Raw genomic sequence first — 21,198 nt, 5'->3', positions numbered from 1 at the left:
ACAGTGAGGCAAACAGGGGCCATGGGACCCCCTTTCTCCTGACCTTACATTATTCCACTCAACATGCCCCAAACCTATGTAAGCCGAAAATGTATTACTGTAGTGACTTGTTGATATAGGACAGCTTCTAGAAAACAAAAATAACCACATTTGCTTTAGCCTTATCCTCCCACCATTACCTGTTTCGTAAGTAGTAGCATGAGCGGTCATACTCCATGTGCTCGACCTTCTGCCTTTTGTGACCATCACTGAAAACTCATACATGGTGTTTGGTTTCAGACCCGTAACCGTATGACTTAAGGACGTTGTATCAGCAGACTTATAGAAAAAGAAAAAAAAAACATGAAATACAACATAGCATCTTCTACAATGTGCAGGCTGTATTTAAAGGGGAGGTTCGCTATGGAAGTTTTTTTGTTATAAGGCCCCTAAAAAATATGTCATCCACAAGTTATCTTATTATTGGAGCAATCAGCCATCATTTTCTTGGGAATAATAATGTAATGTTGACTTTTCCCTGCAGGACAACCACAGGGGAAAAAACATTGCATGGTTCCCAATATTGTCAATGTAATACATGGACATCCCGGGTCCTTCAGTTCAAAAACAGTTCTTTGCAGCCCAACTCTACTCTGGCTAATAAACAGAGGCCCTTACTCATAATGCCCATAAAAGAGTGTTTCAGAATGAACCAGACAACCCCTGTAGGTGGGGCTCCCATTTATCAGTTGTGTACAGCCAGCCTATTCCTGAGGAGTCACCCAACAAAGGGAGGACTCGCACTACAAGCTTGAGTCTTCAGAAGGTAATGCGCACACTCCCATTGAGATGAATGGGAGTATGGATGCTCAGCCTTCTGAAAAGAGTCAAGTTGGTGTGCATGCGCTGACTTAGCTGGGGGACACCGCAGGAACGGAAGAACCAGGTGAGTATGAAGAGAGGCTCCCTGGACTGCATGTCACCTAAATTATAAGCAGCGTAACATTACTTATGGTTCACTTTAACGATACCATTAATTAGAACCAATTTACCTTGTATTTGGAGCTGGATGAGTAGCTTGTTCTCCACCGAATCGTGTAGAATCGAACTTCCGCTGTCTTTTGGTTCTTCAGGACAGAGTTGTCTGCCCAGCTGACTCTCACAGCATCATGCGTTAAAGCAACTGCCTGAACACCTACTGGTGGGAGCATGGGGGTGGACATTTCTGGGATTGAGGTAGGAAAATCATCAATAAAAGGATAAAACTCAATTTCTGAGGGATCCAAGGGGTCTTGGTAATCATGCAGCAAATAATATATTAAGTAAATAAAAAAAAAATCAAATAATAATAAAAATATATTTACACAGCAAAGGAAAACACAATGGGTTAAGTACAAAATAATGGTAAGGGTGAGAATGGCGTGATAGAGATAGAGAAAAAGAAATGGCAATTAATAATTTAGGTTTTTGTTCAGATATTCAAATAGTTTTAGTTTATAGATTTAAAAAAAATTAAAAAATTGCTAAACATTTTTTTACATTTTTAAATATATATTAAAAAATTAAGAATGTAAAAAAAATATACTAAAAATATCCTAGAAGATACATTTTTTTAATTCTTAAAAATATTTAAAAATTACGAATGTAGAAAAATCTATACTAAAAAATATCTTAGGAGATATAAAGTTGAAAAATAAGGAAGTCTGCTGAAAGAAGAAATGTATAGGATTTGCTAAGTTTAGGTATTTCTCAAACCCCGTGTATTATATTAACATATGCCGTATGAGAAGGGACACCTCCAATCCCTTAATAGTTAATGTGACTCCGTGTCGGCTGTTGGCAGCAGAAAATCACACTTTTTGTATTGACTTCTGAAATGTCCTTGAGTCCTTCGCCGTACAGATTACTTCTATACATGTTTCCATAGGGTGAGAAATCAATTATATAGTCATAAAAATGCATGTTGGCAGAGGCCATTAATTTCAGACACCTTGAAAGTTCAATTATAACTCAATACACACTAAAGTGATATAACGACTATCTTGTAAGACACCCAAAGGATAATTCTTCTTCCCTATAGAAGCCTTTAGCGACTGGAAAAATTAGTTTTGCTTTCAAGAATGTCCTTTTTTACTAGATTTTTTTATCATCATTGTCATCCGCATCAATATTATTTTTGGCTAATTGACAAGACCATCTGATCATGACAAAGCAACGCCCTTAGTACAACCAGCGGGACTTAAATGTTGTTCTTTACGGAGAAAAGTTGCAGTGAACTAGAGAATTCCGACTAATTCTTGAGTTCGCTCATATGGCTCTTTTTCCCGGAGGGAATCATTGAGGTCACACATGTTCAATGGTAATGGTGTGATGTCACCTCCACTTACAAACAAGGTGACATTGCAGTACTCTGCCACAAGATCTCTATCTTCTATGTATGTATTCTGGCCACCCAGTGGTTGTGATATGCAGGACTGCATTCAAGGGTTTCGATAGCATGTCATGATTTTATGTTGAATTGGTTTCTGGAGAAGTCAAGGTCCCTAACCAAATTAGAGACAAGCTACAGTTGGGCACATATGTATGTCATGTTGATATGTTGACACATTGGGTGAGCAGAGATCAGTGGAGGACTAGTAAAGTGTCAACATCGCAGTATTTTCTTGCATTCATAACTGTTTTTAAAAAATTTTAGGTGGCTGGACAAATTCTTGAAAATGAGTGGCTGTTTATGTTATTTATGGAAGGTTGGGTCCATAAGTGTTAGAGCTGCTGTTTGGTAGCCATTCTCTACTTTGGGTGATCGAGTAGGATTCTTAGAAGAAACCCTCCTCTAGCATGTCAATTTGGCCTAATGAGGTCATGTTCTAATAGTCTACAGATTCAATGGATTATGACCACATCTTGACATTTATGGACAGAAGTAAAAGAAAATTCCAGAATGGAATTTAATAGAAGACTCTAAGGGTCTTTTTACATTAATATTTATGTCGGCAATGACAAGTGCCAATCAACAAGATTGACATTCCTCTACCGGGTCTTCACAAAGGCCACCTCAGATTCTATTGGGGACAAAGAATTCTTCTTTAAGATCATTTGCCTGCCATAGAGCTTTATCATTGTCAGCAGCACTTTCGCCCTTCACATGAGGAGATGTGTTGCTGGCAATGATAATGTTTTGGCAAATAAAAGATGTGATCTCTACGTACAAAATATGCTTTATTTTCTTTATAGACAGGACATCACATAGCATAGAAGACGCGTTTCCACCGGCAAGCGGTCTTGATGTGATCAAGACCGCTTGTCGGTGGAAATGCGTCTTCTGTGTTATGTGTTACCCTGTCTATAAAGAAAATAAAGCATATTTTGTTTGTAGAGCTGACATTTTCTCATGTTTGATGTCTACAATTGCCACTCAGGACTTACGACTATGTCTAATGCTCCGTACATACATGCATGCATGACCCCGGATTTTCTGGTTAGCGGAGGTGAGCTTTCTACTTTTTTTCTTTTCACATTATAAAAGATTTGATCACCTTATAAACAAGTGTTTGCTTGTTTGTTGGTTGGTCAGTGGGACCAGTAGTTAGCACTGTTACATAGAAGCGCTGTGCTCCTAGGTTCAAATCCCACCAAGGACAGCATCTGCAGGAGTTTGTATGTTCTCACCATGTTTGTGTGGGGTTCCTCCAGGTACTCTGGCTTCTTCCCACACTCCAAAAACATACAGATAGGTGAATATAAATTGTGAACCCCAATGGGGACAGAACCCAATATCAAGTGATGTAATATGCATGCACTAATAAGGATGATCGTTATTAGAATTATAGGACAAACAAATTCATAGGAATGAACGTTCCTGCCCAAAATTCGGGGCTGTATAAAAGTCCCTTACAGAGCTGAAAATAGTACCAGCCAGGGGCGTAACTATAGAGGATGCAGGGGATGCGGTTGCACCAGGACACAGGAGCCTTGGGGGGCCCATAAGGCCTCTCTTCTCCATATAGGTAACCCAGTACTATGAGTAAAGCATTATAGTTGGGGGCCCTGTTACAAGTTTTGCATTGGGGCCCGGGAGCTTCAAGTTACGCCTCTGGTGCCAGGAGATCAAAAGGTTTATATGACAACTCCTTTTAAGATGTAGATCAAGCAATCACCAGCTTCTCACCCCCCTGACAAAGTTACTAAATATTTCCCTGTTTGTAAGCACTCCACTCAGGCTCGTATAGGGGCATCACAAGAGGGCATGTCCATATGAACTAATAGAGTCATATGTACCGGGACTGTTTGGAGTGACAACCTGTTTTAATTGCATTTTGGAAGACAAAGAGGAGCTAAATCCACTGAAAAAGGAAAAAAAAACCCAGATATTGTATGTATAAGCGAATACCAAAAGAAAATAGAATAAAAATAAAACAATATCAAAACAGTAAGAAAATGAATAAAAATTTAACATGTCTAACGCTTTGTGCGCCACATAAAATATTTAATTTTACTTAGCCGGTCTGGTCCTATTTATCACACGGAGCGAGTGATGTTATCGCTATTGATTTTCACTCCGGAATATTTCTTAGCAAAATTGTTTTCAGAAAACAAGTGATATATATTATAATATTTTACAATGAAACAGAAATTACATATTGATTCGGCTCCGATGATGGGACACTGGACACGTGAAATGAAAAGCCAAGCGCCCTGGACTATGTCTTTTGGGAATACTTCACCACAATATCTATATCATTAAAATGACTTTTCTCTTGCGATCTCCAAGATTGCGTTTGATCGGAATGTTCTACCTGGGTTCCCTTATGGGATACCGTATGTCCTAGGACTTTGGTGCTCTCATCGACACACAGCTCATGATAAAGAGGAACTAGATGAGAATATTCCATCAAACTAAGGCACATTCCGGAGACCCAGACAATGAGATCATCCTAGATTTTTATAAAAAAAAGCAAATCAACCACCATTTTCATACCTTACCTTAATTTTCTCTAGCTTAAACTAATAAAACCTGATTATTTTATTATATGTTGCTAGAAAAAAATATTAGGATAACATCTATTGTATTCTGTTCAGACTCTGGAGAAGAAAAGTAGAAATCACAAACTAGAAAATGCCTATTAAATATGGCCAATTGTATCTTCTTTGTCCTAAACGGAATCTTAAACTTCGCTAAAAATTTAGGTAGTACTGTATTTTTCCAAACAAGCAAGATTTTCCCTTTACGTCAATGCATTCAATATCTACTGGGTAATAGATGAAAAACAAGTTTGGTTTCTTTTTGCAAAATTATTTTTTTTAATTTTACTTTAAGATTACATTTTGGGGCAATTGCTGCTTTCATTACTTTACATTGAATGGCAACTTTATTAGCGCCCCTGTCCTTTTCACAGTTCGAGTTTCCATGTATGGAAATTCGAGCCGTGACAGCGAAGTGCGGCACAAGATCAAGTGACAAGTTTTCTGTGGAGGAAAAGAGATTGGAAGAACAACTTCTACTATAAGTGTGGTCCAAATGCTGGAGAAGTGATACTGGGGTAGTCAATAAGGTGCTGAAAGCCGAAATATCACCACTGTGTGTAAAGGGGGGTAGTAATTCAAATCACAGAAAATAATGGTCATAGGCACAACCCTTTAAACAGAAGGTTCATTAAGACGATGGGATTAACCTGATTTTTCTTTAATGAGTAGTTAGAAACCAGCACATTTGACATGTTTCAGGAATGCAGCCCCTTCCTCGGAAATGGCTGGATAGAGTACAGTAATGGAAAGATAGAGAGATATTTACAGCACACAGGAAAGAAGAATGACCTGTCAATTACCATACTCTGTCCAGCCATTTCTGAGGAAGGGGCTGTGTCCTTGAAGCACGTCAAATGTGTTGGCTGTTGGCTATATATAAAGAAGAATCAAGTTAGTTCTCTCACCTTAATGAGCCCTCTGTTGTAAGGGTTGCACCTGCAGTCCATTACTTTCTGCTTTTCAAGTTTTCAGTGGATCAGTTTCAGTGCGAATCCACATTAGATGGGAAAATCCAGCAGTCTGAGTGACTTCAAACAAGGCCGGGTCATCAGTGCTAGACTAGCCGGACCAAAGATTTCACTGCCAACCACATGGGGTTTTCTTGTGCAGCGATGTGGAGAGTATACTAAGAATGGTGTGATAGAGAAACAATGTCTAGCATAAGGGGATCCTGTGGATGGAAAGAACTCACCAACTAATGATATGATAAATAGGTGCTGCACGGTCAAGCAAACTGCAACCAAATACAATGCTAAGGCTTCAACTAACGTGTCCAAATGCACAACTATGCAATCCTCAGTACAGATGGGCTGTAGCAGTAGATGACCAGTTCCAGCACCATTGTGTCTAAGAGAAACAGAAATGTGAGACTCCGGGGGGCAAAAGAGCGCAAAACTTGTATCACTGAGAAGCGGAAAAACATCTCCTGGTCAGATTAAACCAGATTTCTCTTGCCCTGTGCTGATGAGAGGTCAGAATTTGGTGTAAAACGCATGAACCGATGACCCTTCCTGTCAGCTGGTCAGAACAGGTCAGCACCTCCATCCAATGTGCGGCAACTACTAGAAGCTTCCTGTCCGCAGGGGCCAATATTCCTGCAGAACAACGTCATCTCCTAGTGGAATCTACGCCACAACTAACTGCTGTGGATCGGAAGGCCAAAGGAGGTCCAACGCACTTCTAGATAGTAAAGTGGCCATTTACAAAAACGTTATTGATTTACAGACGTAGTTTTTTTTTAGTTGAAATGATAAAAATATTTTATGCCCAGAGAAAATATTTTTTGAGGTCTGTTTTTAGAGCTGGTTTCCTTCTGCCGATACATACAGTAGGTGTATTCAGTAGGTTGTTATTCAGTGTTTCTGTAAAACCCGTCTTTTACTGTGTTAATTGTAGCGATATAATGAAAAATAATTAGAGCACATTAGGCTGCGTCGCTTAATTTCTCTTCACTTACCAGTTCATTTTATGGAAAAAAACTAAATATATCAAAAAAATGGAAGTCAACAAATTACACAAATACCTACCGGTTTGAGATCGAGTTGTGGCACTTTCATATAGTGGGACTCCTTCGCCGGCGTTATTAAAAGCTTTCAGAGAAATCACATAATGGGAGCTTGGCTCTGCAACGAGACAAAAATACAATAAACATGAGGCGAATGGCTGTGGGATGACACTGGAACACAATGTGAAGTGCTTTATTGTTGTAGAAGTGTAGGGTAAAGGGGAAGTACTAGTAATGTTCTAATAAATAACCGTTCTTTGCCATTATTGACCTTCCAGCAGCTTCTTGATACTGAATGCAACTCGACCAATTTCTATCCAGAGGCAAAAGTATGTATTTTGTTATGTAGTACAATGTCGCTTGCTCAACTTTGCGCCACTTACATACCAGCATCATCATTCAGGCCATTTAAGCTGGATAGATTAGAACTAAGTAGATATTCCTTTTAAAAACTGCAACTTTGCAGGGAAGAAGAGGTCAACCCATTGCGGATTTTAAGGATGTTATAGTTAAGAAGGAGATAATCTTACAATTACACGGTACATCTTAATGCTGGGTTTACAAGGCAGTTGGAAATGAACAAGCAGATTCTCTAAAAGTCAATAATCTAAAGATTAAACTACTGTATAATAATCTGGAGCAAGCAAGCTCATGTTTGGAGACAGTCAGTGCCCACTTATTGCTCTAACAAATGTACATATCTACATGAATAACTGCAAAGTCTACAGCGGAGAGGTCCCTGCCCATAAGAGCTTACACTCTACAGGAGAGAGGTCCCTGCCCACAAGAGCTTACACTCTACAGGAGAGAGGTCCCTGCCCATAAGAGCTTACACTCTACAGCAGAGAGGTCCCTGTCCATAAGAGCTTACACTCTACAGAAGTGAGGTCCCTGTCCATAAGAGCTTACACTCTACAGCAGAGAGGTCCCTGTCCATAAGAGCTTACACTCTACAGAAGTGAGGTCCCTGCCCATAAGAGCTTACCCTCTGCAGGAGAGAGACCCTGCCCAAAATAGCTTACACTCTACAGGAGAAAAATCCTTCCCATAAGAGCTTATACTCTACAGGAGAGAGGACCCTGCCCATTAGAGCTTACACTCTACCAGAGAGAGGTCCCTGCCCATAAGAGATTACACTCTACAGGAGAGAGGTCCCTGCCCATAAGAGCTTACACTCTGCAGGAGAGAGGTCCCTGCCCATAAGAGCTTACACTCTACAGCAGAGAGGTCCCTGCCCATAAGAGATTACACTCTACAGGAGAGAGGTCCCTGCTCATAAGCGCTTACACTCTACAGAAGTGAGGTCCCTGCCCAAAAGAGCTTACATTCTACAGGAGAGAGGTCCCTGCTCATAAGAGCTTACACTCTGCAGGAGAGAGGTCCCTGCCCATAAGAGCTAACACTCTACAGCAGAGAGGTCCCTGCCCATAAGAGATTACACTCTACAGGAGAGAGGTCCCTGCTCATAAGCGCTTACACTCTACAGGAGAGAGGTCCCTGCCTAAAAGAGCTTACACTCTACAGGAGAGAGGTCCCTGCTCATAAGAGCTTACACTCTACAAGAGAGAGGTCCCTGCTCATAAGAGCTTACACTCTACAGGAGAGAGACCCCTGCCAATAAGAGCTTACACTCTACAGTCAAGAGGTCCCTGCCCATAAGAGCTTACACTCTACAGTGGAGAGGTCCCTGCCCATAAGAGCTTACACTCTGCAGGAGAGAGGTCCCTCCCATAAGAGCTTACACTCTACAGAAGTGAGGTCCCTGTCCATAAGAGCTTACACTCTACAGAAGAGAGGTCCCTGCCCATAAGATCTTACACTCTACAGAAGAGAGGTCCCTGTCCATAAGAGCTTACACTCTACGGAAGAGAGGACCCTGCCAAGAAGAGCTTACACTCTACAGGAGAGAGGTCCCTGCCCATAAGAGCTTACACTCCACAGGAGAGAGGCCCCTGTCGATAAGAGCTTACACTCTACAGGAGAGAGGACCCTGACCATAAGAGCTTACACTCTACAGGAGAGAGGTCCCTGCCCATAAGAGCTTACACTCTGCAGGAGAGAGGTCCCTGTCCATAAGAGCTTACACTATACAGAAGAGAGGTCCCTACCAAGAAGAGCTTACACTCTAGAAGAACAAGGTCCTTGTCCATAGGACAAACCACATTTGTGTTTGCAACCGGAATATAAAAAACTGTGAATTTCAGAAGCAAGTCTAATGGCCCATGAGCTGCAGCACAGGAGAAGTCTTGTAGACCAGATTAGGAGTAGCAAGGGAGGATGAAAGATATAATTATATGATTTCTAATTATTATTTCCACATTGAAATGTGAAGATCACTGCAGAACTGAAACACCTAGTGGGGGGCTGAGGGGTCGGGATGGCCGATTGTGTTTCTAATGCTCTCTGAATCCCTATATCATGCACGGTCTTGTCTGCTCCTGAATACATTTTGCCTGAAGTTTTCCTTCAATGGTTAAACATTTTGTTCTATAGATATAGTCTACAGCACGATGCTAAATCACATGCTGTATGAGTAAATATAGTGAGGTCACTAGTGAGATCACAGCAAGTAAAAGTCATTTATCTTCTAAGCAATCTGCTGAGTAATGTTAGTGATCTTGAGATTCTGTATGTGATGTCCTTTATAGGGCAATTGCATGCATGTAATAACGCACAATTTACACCAGGAGGGTAAAGGAATTCTCTTCGGCCAGGTGAACAACACATTATGGACTCAGGTTGGAAGGTGTGTCTTCTCTCCTTCAGGGGAGCACCCAGAAGGTGTGTAGAGACATCTAGTAGGTGCGTGGGTCAGGGAAGGCATCATCTCTCCCCAAGGAGAGCACCCAGAAGGTGTGTAGAGACATCTAGAAGGTGAGTGAGGAGACTTACAAGGCCATGCTGCTCCTCTGGGTAATATATGCAAATAAGGAAGATGGAACAATACCTCTGCAGCACCAACTATTGGGAATGATTGGGAATAGGAAACCAAGCCAGAAAACCAGACACAGACAGCTGTTTCGAGGCGTTTGCTGTCTGTGTATGATTTTCTGGCTTGGTTTCCTATTCCCAATAATTGTTTTAAAGACTTGTTTAAAGAGTCGTACATTGATTTGAAGGAATGCTGCCATCCAATAGATAGTGCTGAAGAGGTATTGTTCCATCCTCCTTATTTGCATATTTAGGACTCATACACACCGCACCATGAGGTAATAGAGTAAGGGATTCTCGCCGGCCAAGTGGACAACCCATTTAGGACATACTGCAATGATGTGTACAGTTGCACATGAAATCTCTTCGGTATTACAGACCTTGGAGACTCTACGAGACACAGTATTCTCCCGTAGAAGCAATATTTCTAGGGAAGAATATATTTGCAATTTAAGGAGGTTCATCTGTATGATGATCAGAGGCACAATGAGGTGGAGCATGTCCATATGCATTAGATCTAGATAGGTCAAACCCATGAACTTCAGCAGGAACACCCAATCATCTAATGGTTACGGCGGCCTCCTGACTCCATCATGTTGGCAAATAAAGATCAGATTTGCTCTCAAGAGACAAGCTGTTGACAAAGGAGTATGGCAGATACCTTACTTCCTTCCTACATTCACAACAAGCTGAGTAACCATATGCATGGGCTGTTGAGTAGGGTGGTTATCAACAGAACAAGTGTCTGGTCAACAGGTGTCTACAATGTATGGTATGAGAACCATTAGGCTTAGACTGTTGACCGTAGAGCAGTAACGTATTATGTCTCTGAAATAATATCTGGTGGAGTTAGTCTCTTGCCTCCAATGATGCAACCTAAACACTTTTTATACATATTTTATACAAATGCGCCAAATTTCTATTTCGAGAAATGGCAGTGAGCCCTTGTAAATGCATTGTGTATTCAGACATACTGTATAAACTGTCTCGGAATACTGTACCTGAGCTACAGATGGACCAAGATGCAATGATTGACTTTCAGAAGGTCACATCCATGGTTTGTGAATCGTGATTTTCTGGTTCATAACCCAATGATAATGACCCTTATCCTGCCTCAGTTATGCTTTGTTGCAGAGCACCATAATTACTTTTAATCCCTGCAGTGCCCAGTAGACCCATAATACATTGCGACTGACGATCCATCCAGATCTGAAGGGGTTTAATTGCGAAGACCTTCCTGGGAGATTACTGAATAATTGATTAGCTCATTGTGAATATCATTAGGACCCTTACTAAATGAATGAATAAACAATGTGAAGTTGATGTGAGGCTTTTCCTCGATCCTTGTGGGATATGCTATTCCTTTATTGCACCTGTTTTGATATAATATAATTGGCCTTTAGAAATTACCTGAGAAAAACTTATTTTCTTTTATTTTATAGATTAATGAATCGCTTAAATTGTGGAGAGGCAATCACCGTGAGAAGACAATTCATCCATTTAAATGTTCAAGTGGAATGTGCTTCCTTCACAAAACCATCAAAGTGTGTATTACTCAGATCTCATCTCAGTCGTATTCTTCCTCTACTCAACATGCGCTTTTCAGAGAACCCATTACTATGACAGACCTCATTAACCCCTTTCCGTGCTGTGCCATAAACGTACAGCTCTGGGAGCTGGTAGTTAATTTTCAGTGCCGTACATTTATAGCACTGTAATCGTGTGGGCACAGGAATGATTGATGGCCACCACTCATAGACATGGCCAGGATCAGAGAAAATGCCAATCTCAGCTATATAATCCTTGTGATTCTGCTTTCCTGTGTTAATTCCTATTAGAGCATCCTGGAAGCGGTTTGTACAACCCACTAAAAACAGATGTGAATTAAAGGGGTTGTCCAGTTGCAGCTATTGATAGCTTATCCTCAGGAAAGGCCATCAACAGTAGATTAATGGGTATCTACCACCCACCGATCAGATGTTCTTTGGTCATGCACTGAGTTGATTTCTGCAAGCAAAGTTCCCACTGAGGTTAATTGGGAACTTTGCCTGTAATACCAAGCCTGTCCACTGCAGTGGGAATGGAGCTGTCCGTTGCATGCCAGAAGTTGGCTCAGTGCAAGAGTGGCTGAGAGAACAGCTGATCAGCAGGGATCTTTAACAACAGACCCCACAGATCTATTATTGTTGGCATAAACTAAGGAAAGGCCATGAACAGTTTACATCTAGACAGCACCTTTAACCTATCTAAAAGGCCTGGCTTAACGTTCAAGGAGTCAAAGTAGATGGACATGCTCCAGCCTGTTTGACACCTCAGTGTAGAAGGCAATGAGGAAAGCATTACCCGCTGATGCCATGGTCTACAAGGACCAGAGTTCTAACCCGAATCAAAGAAGAGGGAAGAGAAAGGAATATCTCTGCATTGTGCTGAGATCCATGAGCCACCGCGCGGTCCACCACATACGTAAAATGCGACATGGACCTAATTGAGGAGGCCTAGCCTTGTGGCCTACAGTTGTGACTCCTTTCAGAAGTACAGTCATGAGTGCAGTGAGTGACCCTTGGATACGCTCAGCTACACGTAAAGCCAGATGAGACGTCAGCACCAGGTAAAGCCTTGGCTGAGGTGCCCCTTCAGCCCATTTTCACGCCTAACAGGAGTTTCCCCTCCATCCCAAGCCCTGTACAATTTATACAGCATTCCGTATGGATGAATGAGCATTGATTGGCTTGTTATATCATCTATAAGCACTCAGATGGGCAATTGGTCTACAAGTCTGAAAAGACCTATAGACCAATTAATTCTGGGACAAGCTCTTTACAGGATTGGCAACAAGAGTCAGTTTTTTCTTTTCTTCACAAACTGCCCAACTCTAATCCATTGGCTGTCTGATAATGCAGTACTTGAAGGGGAATGAATTGCAATATGAGTCATAACCCCCCAAAAATGGCGAAAAATTATAGGATATTATTTTACACAAACAAGGTCAGAAAATAGAAAAAAAAATCTATATTTTTAAATGTTTTAGTGTAATATTTCTTTAAATATTCAAATTAAAAGGCCACAACCAATTTTTTCTCTCTTTTTGTTTTATTTTCACAATTTCAATTCCCGGGAGCACTTGGAACAACAATTTCCCATCAGTCTGTTAACAACGGCGTAAAGTTGTGATAATAAAGAACTTCATACATAAACAATGCTTTGGGGTTTTACTCTCTAATACATATTGTTTTTGTTCTTGTCTTGTTAAATTGTAAGAGATGTATGACTTGTTTTCCGTAGAGCCGATGCGGCATACATTAACTAGAATGAAAAATTATTTTTCACAATGAGAACCTAAGCTGATGCTAAAAGCCTAATCATGAAAAGTAGAGTCTGATAAATTAGGCTTGGAGAATAAATATCTTTTAATGCTTAAGATCTGTAGAAATATAAGAATATCATTAAAATAGCAATTTGGAGAAGTGAATATGCTTATAATTATGTACTGTCCGACACTGTTCGATTCTCAAGAGAATGCCAATCCCGTTTTGTTAGAAAAAACATCTGAAAATGAGTGTTTTATAGTTTGCCCTGCTGCTGAGACCCTCAGTGATTAGTTGCAATATGGGAGGAATCAGGCAGCAGGTGTTCAACTTCCCTGCAGTGCCTCCGCAGTTGTAATGAGGCATTACACTGGGTGTATTTAATGAGTTAGCTGTCTGTGTAATGCAAGTATGTGCTGCATCCTCCAGAAAGAAAGAGCAGATGAGAGATGTTCTTTGTAGTTGCTTTGTGCTATTGTTAATTGATGGAGGTCCAAAACAAGGGACCCTCCCATTAAAGGAGTTATGTGGGACTTAAATACTGATGACATCCATATCAAGTTGATGGACGTTCAACTTCCGCACCCTCTGTGATTATATGTTTGGATAGCCGCTGCACTCGGTCAACTGCTGTAGCTTATTTTTCGGCCCATAAAGTCATGTTTATTGGTCACATGGTGTTCCTGCAGCTCAGTCCCATTCAAGTGAATGGCACTGGGCTGGTGCTAGGCACAGCACTACAAATAGTATACTAGTATACAATGACGAGGCAGTAGCACTTATCCGATCTCATTAAACAACTGATCGCGGGAGTTCGAAGAATCAGACCCCAACCCTCCCTTCTGATCCCTACCCTCCTTTAACTTAATTCCTTCACGAAACCCCTAAAAAAAATTCTCAAAATACCAATGTATGTCAGTGGTCCAACGCAAAGAGGCTCTGGAGTTTCATATAAAATATGAGAAAAACAGGCCGTGCCCACGTCCTCTAAGAGCTTCAATCACAACTATTCTCTGTCATCACCTCACTGCTCATTTTTATAAGGGTACTATAAGAAATAATTATCAACTTCCATCTTCTCAATTCGGGATAGACACTAAGGAAAAAATAGCAGGTTCCCCCCCTTTTACAGACCACAATACTGGCATGCAAAGGTATATCTGTAGAAGGTACAGAGGTAGCAGTCTCATCTGAACACTGGCGCCACAAAGAAATAAAGCACATGGACTCTAAATGGCGCATGGTAGATGTGAGCCCTATGACAGATTTTGCATTGGGGCCAAAGAGCTTGGGGTTATACCTGCACTGGCATTGGTATATCACAAGAACAACTACAGTTGCAATCAAAATCATTCAACCCACATTGTGACTTAGTTTAATTTGCCAAATTTACAAACTTTTAGCATTCAGCAAAAAAAAATCAGGAACAATTTAAAAAGTCTAACACAAGTAATATGACTAATGGTTTCTCAAAATTCAACACACAATGCTACTTTTAATCACTAGTGCAGTCTCAGAATTACTCAACCCCTTGAACAGAATTACTCATATGAGCACTTTTGCAAATCAGGTGTTATCTCAAGCACATTTGATGCAACTAATCATGCGCTTCATTAGTCGCATCAGGTGTGCTTGAGATAAAGCACATTCATTCTGGGACTGGTGAGGGTTTTGCTGACTGTGACATTTGGTTGCATGTTAGACATATGGTTAAGTCAAGACAGTGGTCCAAAAAGTTAAGAGGAGAGATCAGTGTTTGGCACAAACCAGGAAAAGGATACAAAAAGATAGCAAAGGCATTGAGATACAGCTGGCAGCAGTTCACACGATCAAAGTTAGAGGGACACTGACTACAGTTTGGATGTTGCAGGAAGATGAAGCCATCACTGTTTGCCACCAGATTCTTGAAGAGGAAAGTAGTCAGAAACCCTTGAGTGATTGCAAGAGACCTGCAGCAAGATTTGGTGAAAGCAAACATTGAGGTTTCTGTTGGTGCAGGATGGTGCATACTAAACACTGAAGGTCTTTATGTCCCAACTACAACCTCTACTGCTCTAAAAGCCCAAGAAAAGTTGGTTCTAATATGCTCAAAACCACATAAAAACACAGAAGTTCTGGGATTTCGTTTTGTGGATAAATGAAACAAATCTGGTCTCTTGGGCCCATGGGTCAGCAGTATTATCTGGAGGAGAAAGAATGAAGCATACGCTGAAAAGAACCCCTGCCTACAGTGAAGCCCGGCGGTGGCTTGGTGATGCTGTGGGGCTGCTTTGCTTCCTTCAGCACTGGAAATCTGTAGCGTATGGAGGGCAGGATAGATCCAATTAAATAGTAGGAAATCCTAGTAGAAAACATCATGTCTTCTGTGAGGAAGCTGAAGCTCAGATGTCATTGAACCTTCCAACAGGACAATGATCTCAAGCATGCCTCAAAGTCCTCCAAGGCTTGGTTTTAGAAGTCCTGGAAGATTCTGGAGTGGCCATCACAGTGACCTTGCTTGAATCCTGTAGAAAATCTGTGCTGGGATCTGAAGAAGGCAGGTTTAAGCATGCAAAACCCAAGAACGTTATTGAACAGGAGGCCACTGCCGATAAGCTAAGATTCCTCAGGAACGCTGTCAGAACCTGCTGTCCAGCTATGCATCATGTTTGCAACGGATCATTATAGCAAAGAGTGCTCTACTAAGTGCTAAAGATGCTTGTTATTAAGGGGTTGAATAATTCTGAGACTGAATTTGTCTTTAAAAGTGGCATCTTGTGGTAAATTTGGAGAAACTACTCGTTAAATCAGTTGTATTGAGCTATTTAAATTGTTCTTGTTTGAAAGCTTCTGAAAGCTTGTAAATTTGGCAAATCAACCTAATTTACAATGGCGGGGTGAACATTTTTGATCACAACTATATATGTAGGATTTTTGATTCTAGTAAGGCAATGTCATTCGTTGGTTAAGATCACGCATTGCTAACTCCACTGCGTGTTTGGTTGGTGAATTAAGTCCATTTTAATCTTATTGAAAGATTCTTTCTGCAGTATTTATAGCTTAATCAAATCTTGGTGACTCCAGCTTCTACTCGCGCCACCTCCATTCATTTCATTATGTCCTTGCCCGCATGGAAAACAAATATTCAATTCACTTTTTCCCTACTATCTCAAATGAGCAGCATAAATGGAAACACAATCTTACAATTTTTTAATTAAGCCAAATAATCAACAGCAAAGACGTATGAAGGGCATAAACTAAGCACAGGTTCACCTTCCTCTAAGCCGGCCATTAAATAATGTAGAAATAAAGAATATCACTATTTGGCCTTGATAAGGGCAATGCGCTTCTGAAGGCATTAATTTATTATTAGCAGGAGGCTGGAGTGAATACGTTTCATATCTGCCTCCAAAATGAAATCTAAACTACATAGCGAGAGGATGGTGAGCGCAGAAATGTAACATGAATTACACTGTAATTACTTTACTAATATCAGATCCATTTTCATAGGAAGGACAGTTAAATAGCAAAAGTTTCTGGTCAAAGGCAACTCCAAAAACTCCAGCGATCAGCGGTGCCTCCTCTCACACTTCCCCACCACCCCCTGGTGCCTCATCTCATACTCCCTTGTCCCCCACCACTGCTGGTCGCTGTCTTCCTGCTCGGATCATTCCGCCTTCCATTGCCTAGTCTCACCTTATAAAGGGCCAGCACATGCACCCAGATTTCCTCTCCACAGCCTATCCCAACCCTTTCTAGGTTATATAAGGCACCTTACTCCGCTGGAAGGTGCTTGAGCACTAGATTGCAGTGAAAGTGTTTCTATATACTGCTTTCCCCCACTCTGCGTGTGCTAAGCTCAGTACATTTACTGACTACAACATGTCTGATTGCTTCCGGTCCTGACATCTTGCCTGCTTACTATATTAAGCAAACTCTACAAAAGAGAAAAGAAGGAAAAATACCAGCTCACCAACCAATATCACCAGAAGACAGAAGCATAGACACGCTAGACCAGGTAAAACACAGATGCAAAAAAGTAAAAGGAGGTCCAGCTCATCCAATTTAAGAAAACACTACATTTTAATTTGACATGCTTCTAAAAAATATATTAAGGTCGTGTAGACCAAAAATGACCATAAAACACGCAAAAAATGCTCTAAACCCACTGACGCTTATCTTGCGCCATCCAGTGCCCTAAGTCGTAGAAAGTGATAATGTGAATTGGTGTTTAACCCATTAAGGACCAAGCACTATAAATTTATGGTGCTTGGTCCTGGTCTTAAAGCCAAGCCGTATGTAAAATTATGGTGGGGATTAAAGCCTCCTGCTTCTGCAATCAATTAGAAGCAGGATGGGTTGTCAGCTGTTAGTGAGTGCTGATAACCTGGAGGAGGAGGGAGAAGTTTTTAACCCTTTCTGCCTGCTCCTTTCTTTAGTACACATCGCTCAATGAGCACTATGTACTAAAAAAGGGAATATGGAAGTGTTTCTTCTAGAGATGAGCGAACGTACTTGTCCGAGCTTGATACTCGTTCGAGTATTAGCGTGTTCGAGATGCTCGTTACTAGAGGCGAGCACCACGCGATGTTCGAGTTACTTTCACTTTCATCTCTGAGACGTTAGCGCGCTTTTCTGGTCAATAGAAAGACAGGGAAGGCATTACAACTTCCCCCTGCGACGTTCAAGCCCTATACCACCCCCCTGCAGTGAGTGGCTGGCGAGATCAGGTGTCACCTGAGTATATAAATCGGCCCCTCCCGCGGCTCGCCACAGATGCATTCTGACAGAGATTAGGGAAAGTGCTGCTGATGCCGGAGCTGCTATAGGGAGAGTGTTAGGATTTATTTTAGGCTTCAAGAACCCCAACGGTCCTTCTTAGGGCCACATCTGACCGTGTGCAGTACTGTTGAGGCTGCTTTTTGCAGTGTTGCACATTTCTTTTTTTTTTTTGTATATCGGCCGTGCAGAGCATTGCGTTCAGAGCATTGCATCCTGCAGTAATTTTACATAGTCCACGGCCAGTAGTGGTGGTGAGGCAGGGACAGTGAAAGACATATCCAGTCTATATAGGCAGTGGACTTTTCCAAAAAAATTTGGGGGAAAAAATCTATTTGGGCTGCCTGTGACCGTCCTGACTGTACTGCGTCTCTGCTGGGGGTAGTTGTCCTAATTCATACGCAGCCAGATAAGTGTTACAGCAGGCTTGCGCAAAATTCTTTCCTGCCTCTGCTGTGCGTTCCGTAAGCGAAGTCAGCCTCCAACCACAGGCCAATAAGCGGCACATTTAATTACAGCGTTCTGTTTCTGTACTACTGGTAATACAGCATGCTGAGGGGTAGGGGTAGGCCTAGAGGACGTGGATGCGGGCGAGGACGCGGAGGCCCAAGTCAGGGTGTGGGCACAGGCCGAGCTCCTGATACAGGTGTATCGCAGCCGACTGCTGCGGGATTAGGAGAGAGGCACGTTTCTGGCATCCCCACATTCATCTCACAATTAATGGGTCCACGCGGGAGACCTTTATTAGAAAATGAGCAGTGTGAGCAGGTCCTGTCGTGGATGGCAGAAAGTGCATCCAGCAATCTATCGACCACCCAGAATTCTGCGCCGTCCACTGCTGCAACTCTGAATCCTCTGGCTGCTGCTCCTCCTTCCTCCCAGCCTCCTCACTCCATTACAGTGAGACATTCTGAGGAGCGGGCAGACTCCCAGGAACTGTTCTCGGGCCCCTGCCCAGAATGGGCAGCAAAGGTTCCGAATCCTCTCCCACTGGAGGAGTTTGTCGTGACCGATGCCCAACCTTTGGAAAGTTCCCGGGGTCTGGGGCATGAGGCTGGGGACTTCCGGCAACTGTCGCAAGAGCTTTCAGTGGATGAGGAGGACGATGACGATGAGACACAGTTGTCTATCACTCAGGTAGTAGTAATTGGAGTAAGTCCGAGGGAGGAGCGCATAGAGGATTCGGAGGAAGAGCAGCAGGACGATGAGGTGACTGACCCCACCTGGTTTGCTACGCCTACTGAGGATAGGTCTTCAGAGGGGGAGGCAAGTGCAGCAGCAGGGCAGGTTGGAAGAGGCAGTGCTGTGGCCAGGGGTAGAGGCAGGGCCAGACCGAATAATCCATCAACTGTTTCCCAAAGCGCCCCCTCGCGCCATGCCACCCTGCAGAGGCCGAGGTGCTCTGGCAGTTTTTCACTGAGAGTGCAGACGACCGACGAACAGTGGTGTGCAACCTTTGTCGCGCCAAGATCAGCCGGGGAGCCACCACCACCAGCTTCACCACCACCAGCATGCGCAGACATATGATGGCCAAGCACCCCACAAGGCGGGACGAAGGCCGTTCACCGCCTCCAGTTTGCACCGCTGCCTCTCCCCCTGTGCCCCAACCTGCCACTGAGATCCAACCCCCCTCTCAGGACACAGGCACTACCATCTCCTGGCCTGCACCCACACCCTCAACTCCGCTGACCTCGGCCCCATCCACCAATGTCTCTCAGCGCACCGTCCAGCCGTCGCTAGCGCAAGTGTTGGAGCGCAAGCGCAAGTACGCCGCCACGCACCCGCACGCTCAAGCGTTAAACGTGCACATAGCCAAATTTATCAGCCTGGAGATGCTGCCATATAGGGTTGTGGAAACGGAGGCTTTCAAAGGTATGATGGCGGCGGCGGCCCCACGCTACTCAGTTCCCAGTCGCCACTACTTTTCCCGATGTGCCGTCCCAGCCCTGCACGACCACGTCTCCCGCAACATTGTACGCGCCCTCACCAACGCGGTTACTGCCAAGGTCCACTTAACAACGGACACGTGGACAAGCACAGGCGGGCAGGGCCACTATATCTCCCTGACGGCACATTGGGTGAATTTAGTGGAGGCTGGGACAGAGTCAGAGCCTGGGACCGCTCACGTCCTACCCACCCCCAGAATTGCGGGCCGCAGCTCGGTGGTGGTATCTGCGGCGGTGTATGCTTCCTCCACTAAACCACCCTCCTCCTCCTCCTCCCACGCAACCTCTGTCTTGCAATCAAGATGTGTCAGCAGCAGCACGTCGCCAGCAGTCGGTGTCGCGCGGCACGGCAGCACAGCGGTGGGCAAGCGTCAGCAGGCCGTGCTGAAACTACTCAGCTTAGGAGAGAAGAGGCACACGGCCCACAAACTGCTGCAGGGTCTGACAGAGCAGACCGACCGCTGGCTTGCGCCGCTGAGCCTCCCACCGGGCATGGTCGTGTGAGACAACGGCCGTAACCTGGTGGCGGCTCTGCAGCTCGGCAGCCTCACGCACGTGCCATGCCTGGCCCACGTCTTTAATTTGGTGGTTCAGCGCTTTCTGAAAAGCTACCCACGCTTGTCAGACCTGCTCGGAAAGGTGCTCCGACTCTGCGCACATTTCCGCAAGTCCCACACGGACGCTGCCACCCTGCACACCCTGCAACATTGGTTTCACCTGCCAGTGCACCGACTGCTGTGCGACGTGCCCACACGGTGGAACTCTACGCTCCACATGTTGGCCAGGCTCTATGAGCAGCGTAGAGCTATAGGGGAATACCAACTCCAACATGGGCGGCGCAGTGGGAGTCAGCCTCCCCAATTCTTTACAGAAGAGTGGGCCTGGTTGGCAGACATCTGCCAGGTCCTTGGAAACTTTAAGGAATCTACCCAGATGGTGAGCGGCGATGCTGCAATCATTAGCATCACCATTCCTCTGCTATGCCTCTTAAGAAGTTCCCTGCAAAGCATAAAGGCAGACGCTTTGCGGTCGGAAATAGAGGCGGGGGAAGACAGTATGTCGCTGGATAGTCAGAGCACCCTCCTGTCTATATCTCAGCGCGTTGAGGAGGAGCATGAGGAGGATGAGGAGGAGGGGGAAGAGACAGCTTGGCCCACTGCTGAGGGTACCCATGCTGCTTGCCTGTCATCCTTTCAGCGTGTATGGCCTGAGGAGGAGGAGGAGGAGGAGGAGGTGGATCCTGAAAGTG

General features: G+C 43.5%; 1 protein-coding gene across 1 annotated transcript in view; it reads right to left on the bottom strand.

Moving 5' to 3' along the window:
- The window catches only part of DCC (DCC netrin 1 receptor), a 640,441-nt gene that overhangs the window by 76,546 nt on the left and 542,697 nt on the right, over window positions 1–21,198 (bottom strand). The window contains exons 18-20 of the mRNA XM_066604857.1: window positions 7,032–7,127; window positions 1,032–1,270; window positions 180–318 (exon numbers count right to left, since the gene is read on the bottom strand). Coding sequence (XP_066460954.1) covers window positions 180–318; window positions 1,032–1,270; window positions 7,032–7,127 — 474 coding nt within the window. The remainder of the gene's footprint in view (window positions 1–179; window positions 319–1,031; window positions 1,271–7,031; window positions 7,128–21,198) is intronic.

The sequence above is a fragment of the Eleutherodactylus coqui genome, chromosome 5, assembly GCF_035609145.1.
Source record: "Eleutherodactylus coqui strain aEleCoq1 chromosome 5, aEleCoq1.hap1, whole genome shotgun sequence".
Classification (NCBI taxonomy): domain Eukaryota; kingdom Metazoa; phylum Chordata; class Amphibia; order Anura; family Eleutherodactylidae; genus Eleutherodactylus; species Eleutherodactylus coqui.
The sequence above is the reverse complement of the archived record's forward strand: the minus strand, read 5'-3'. Positions and strand labels throughout refer to the sequence as shown.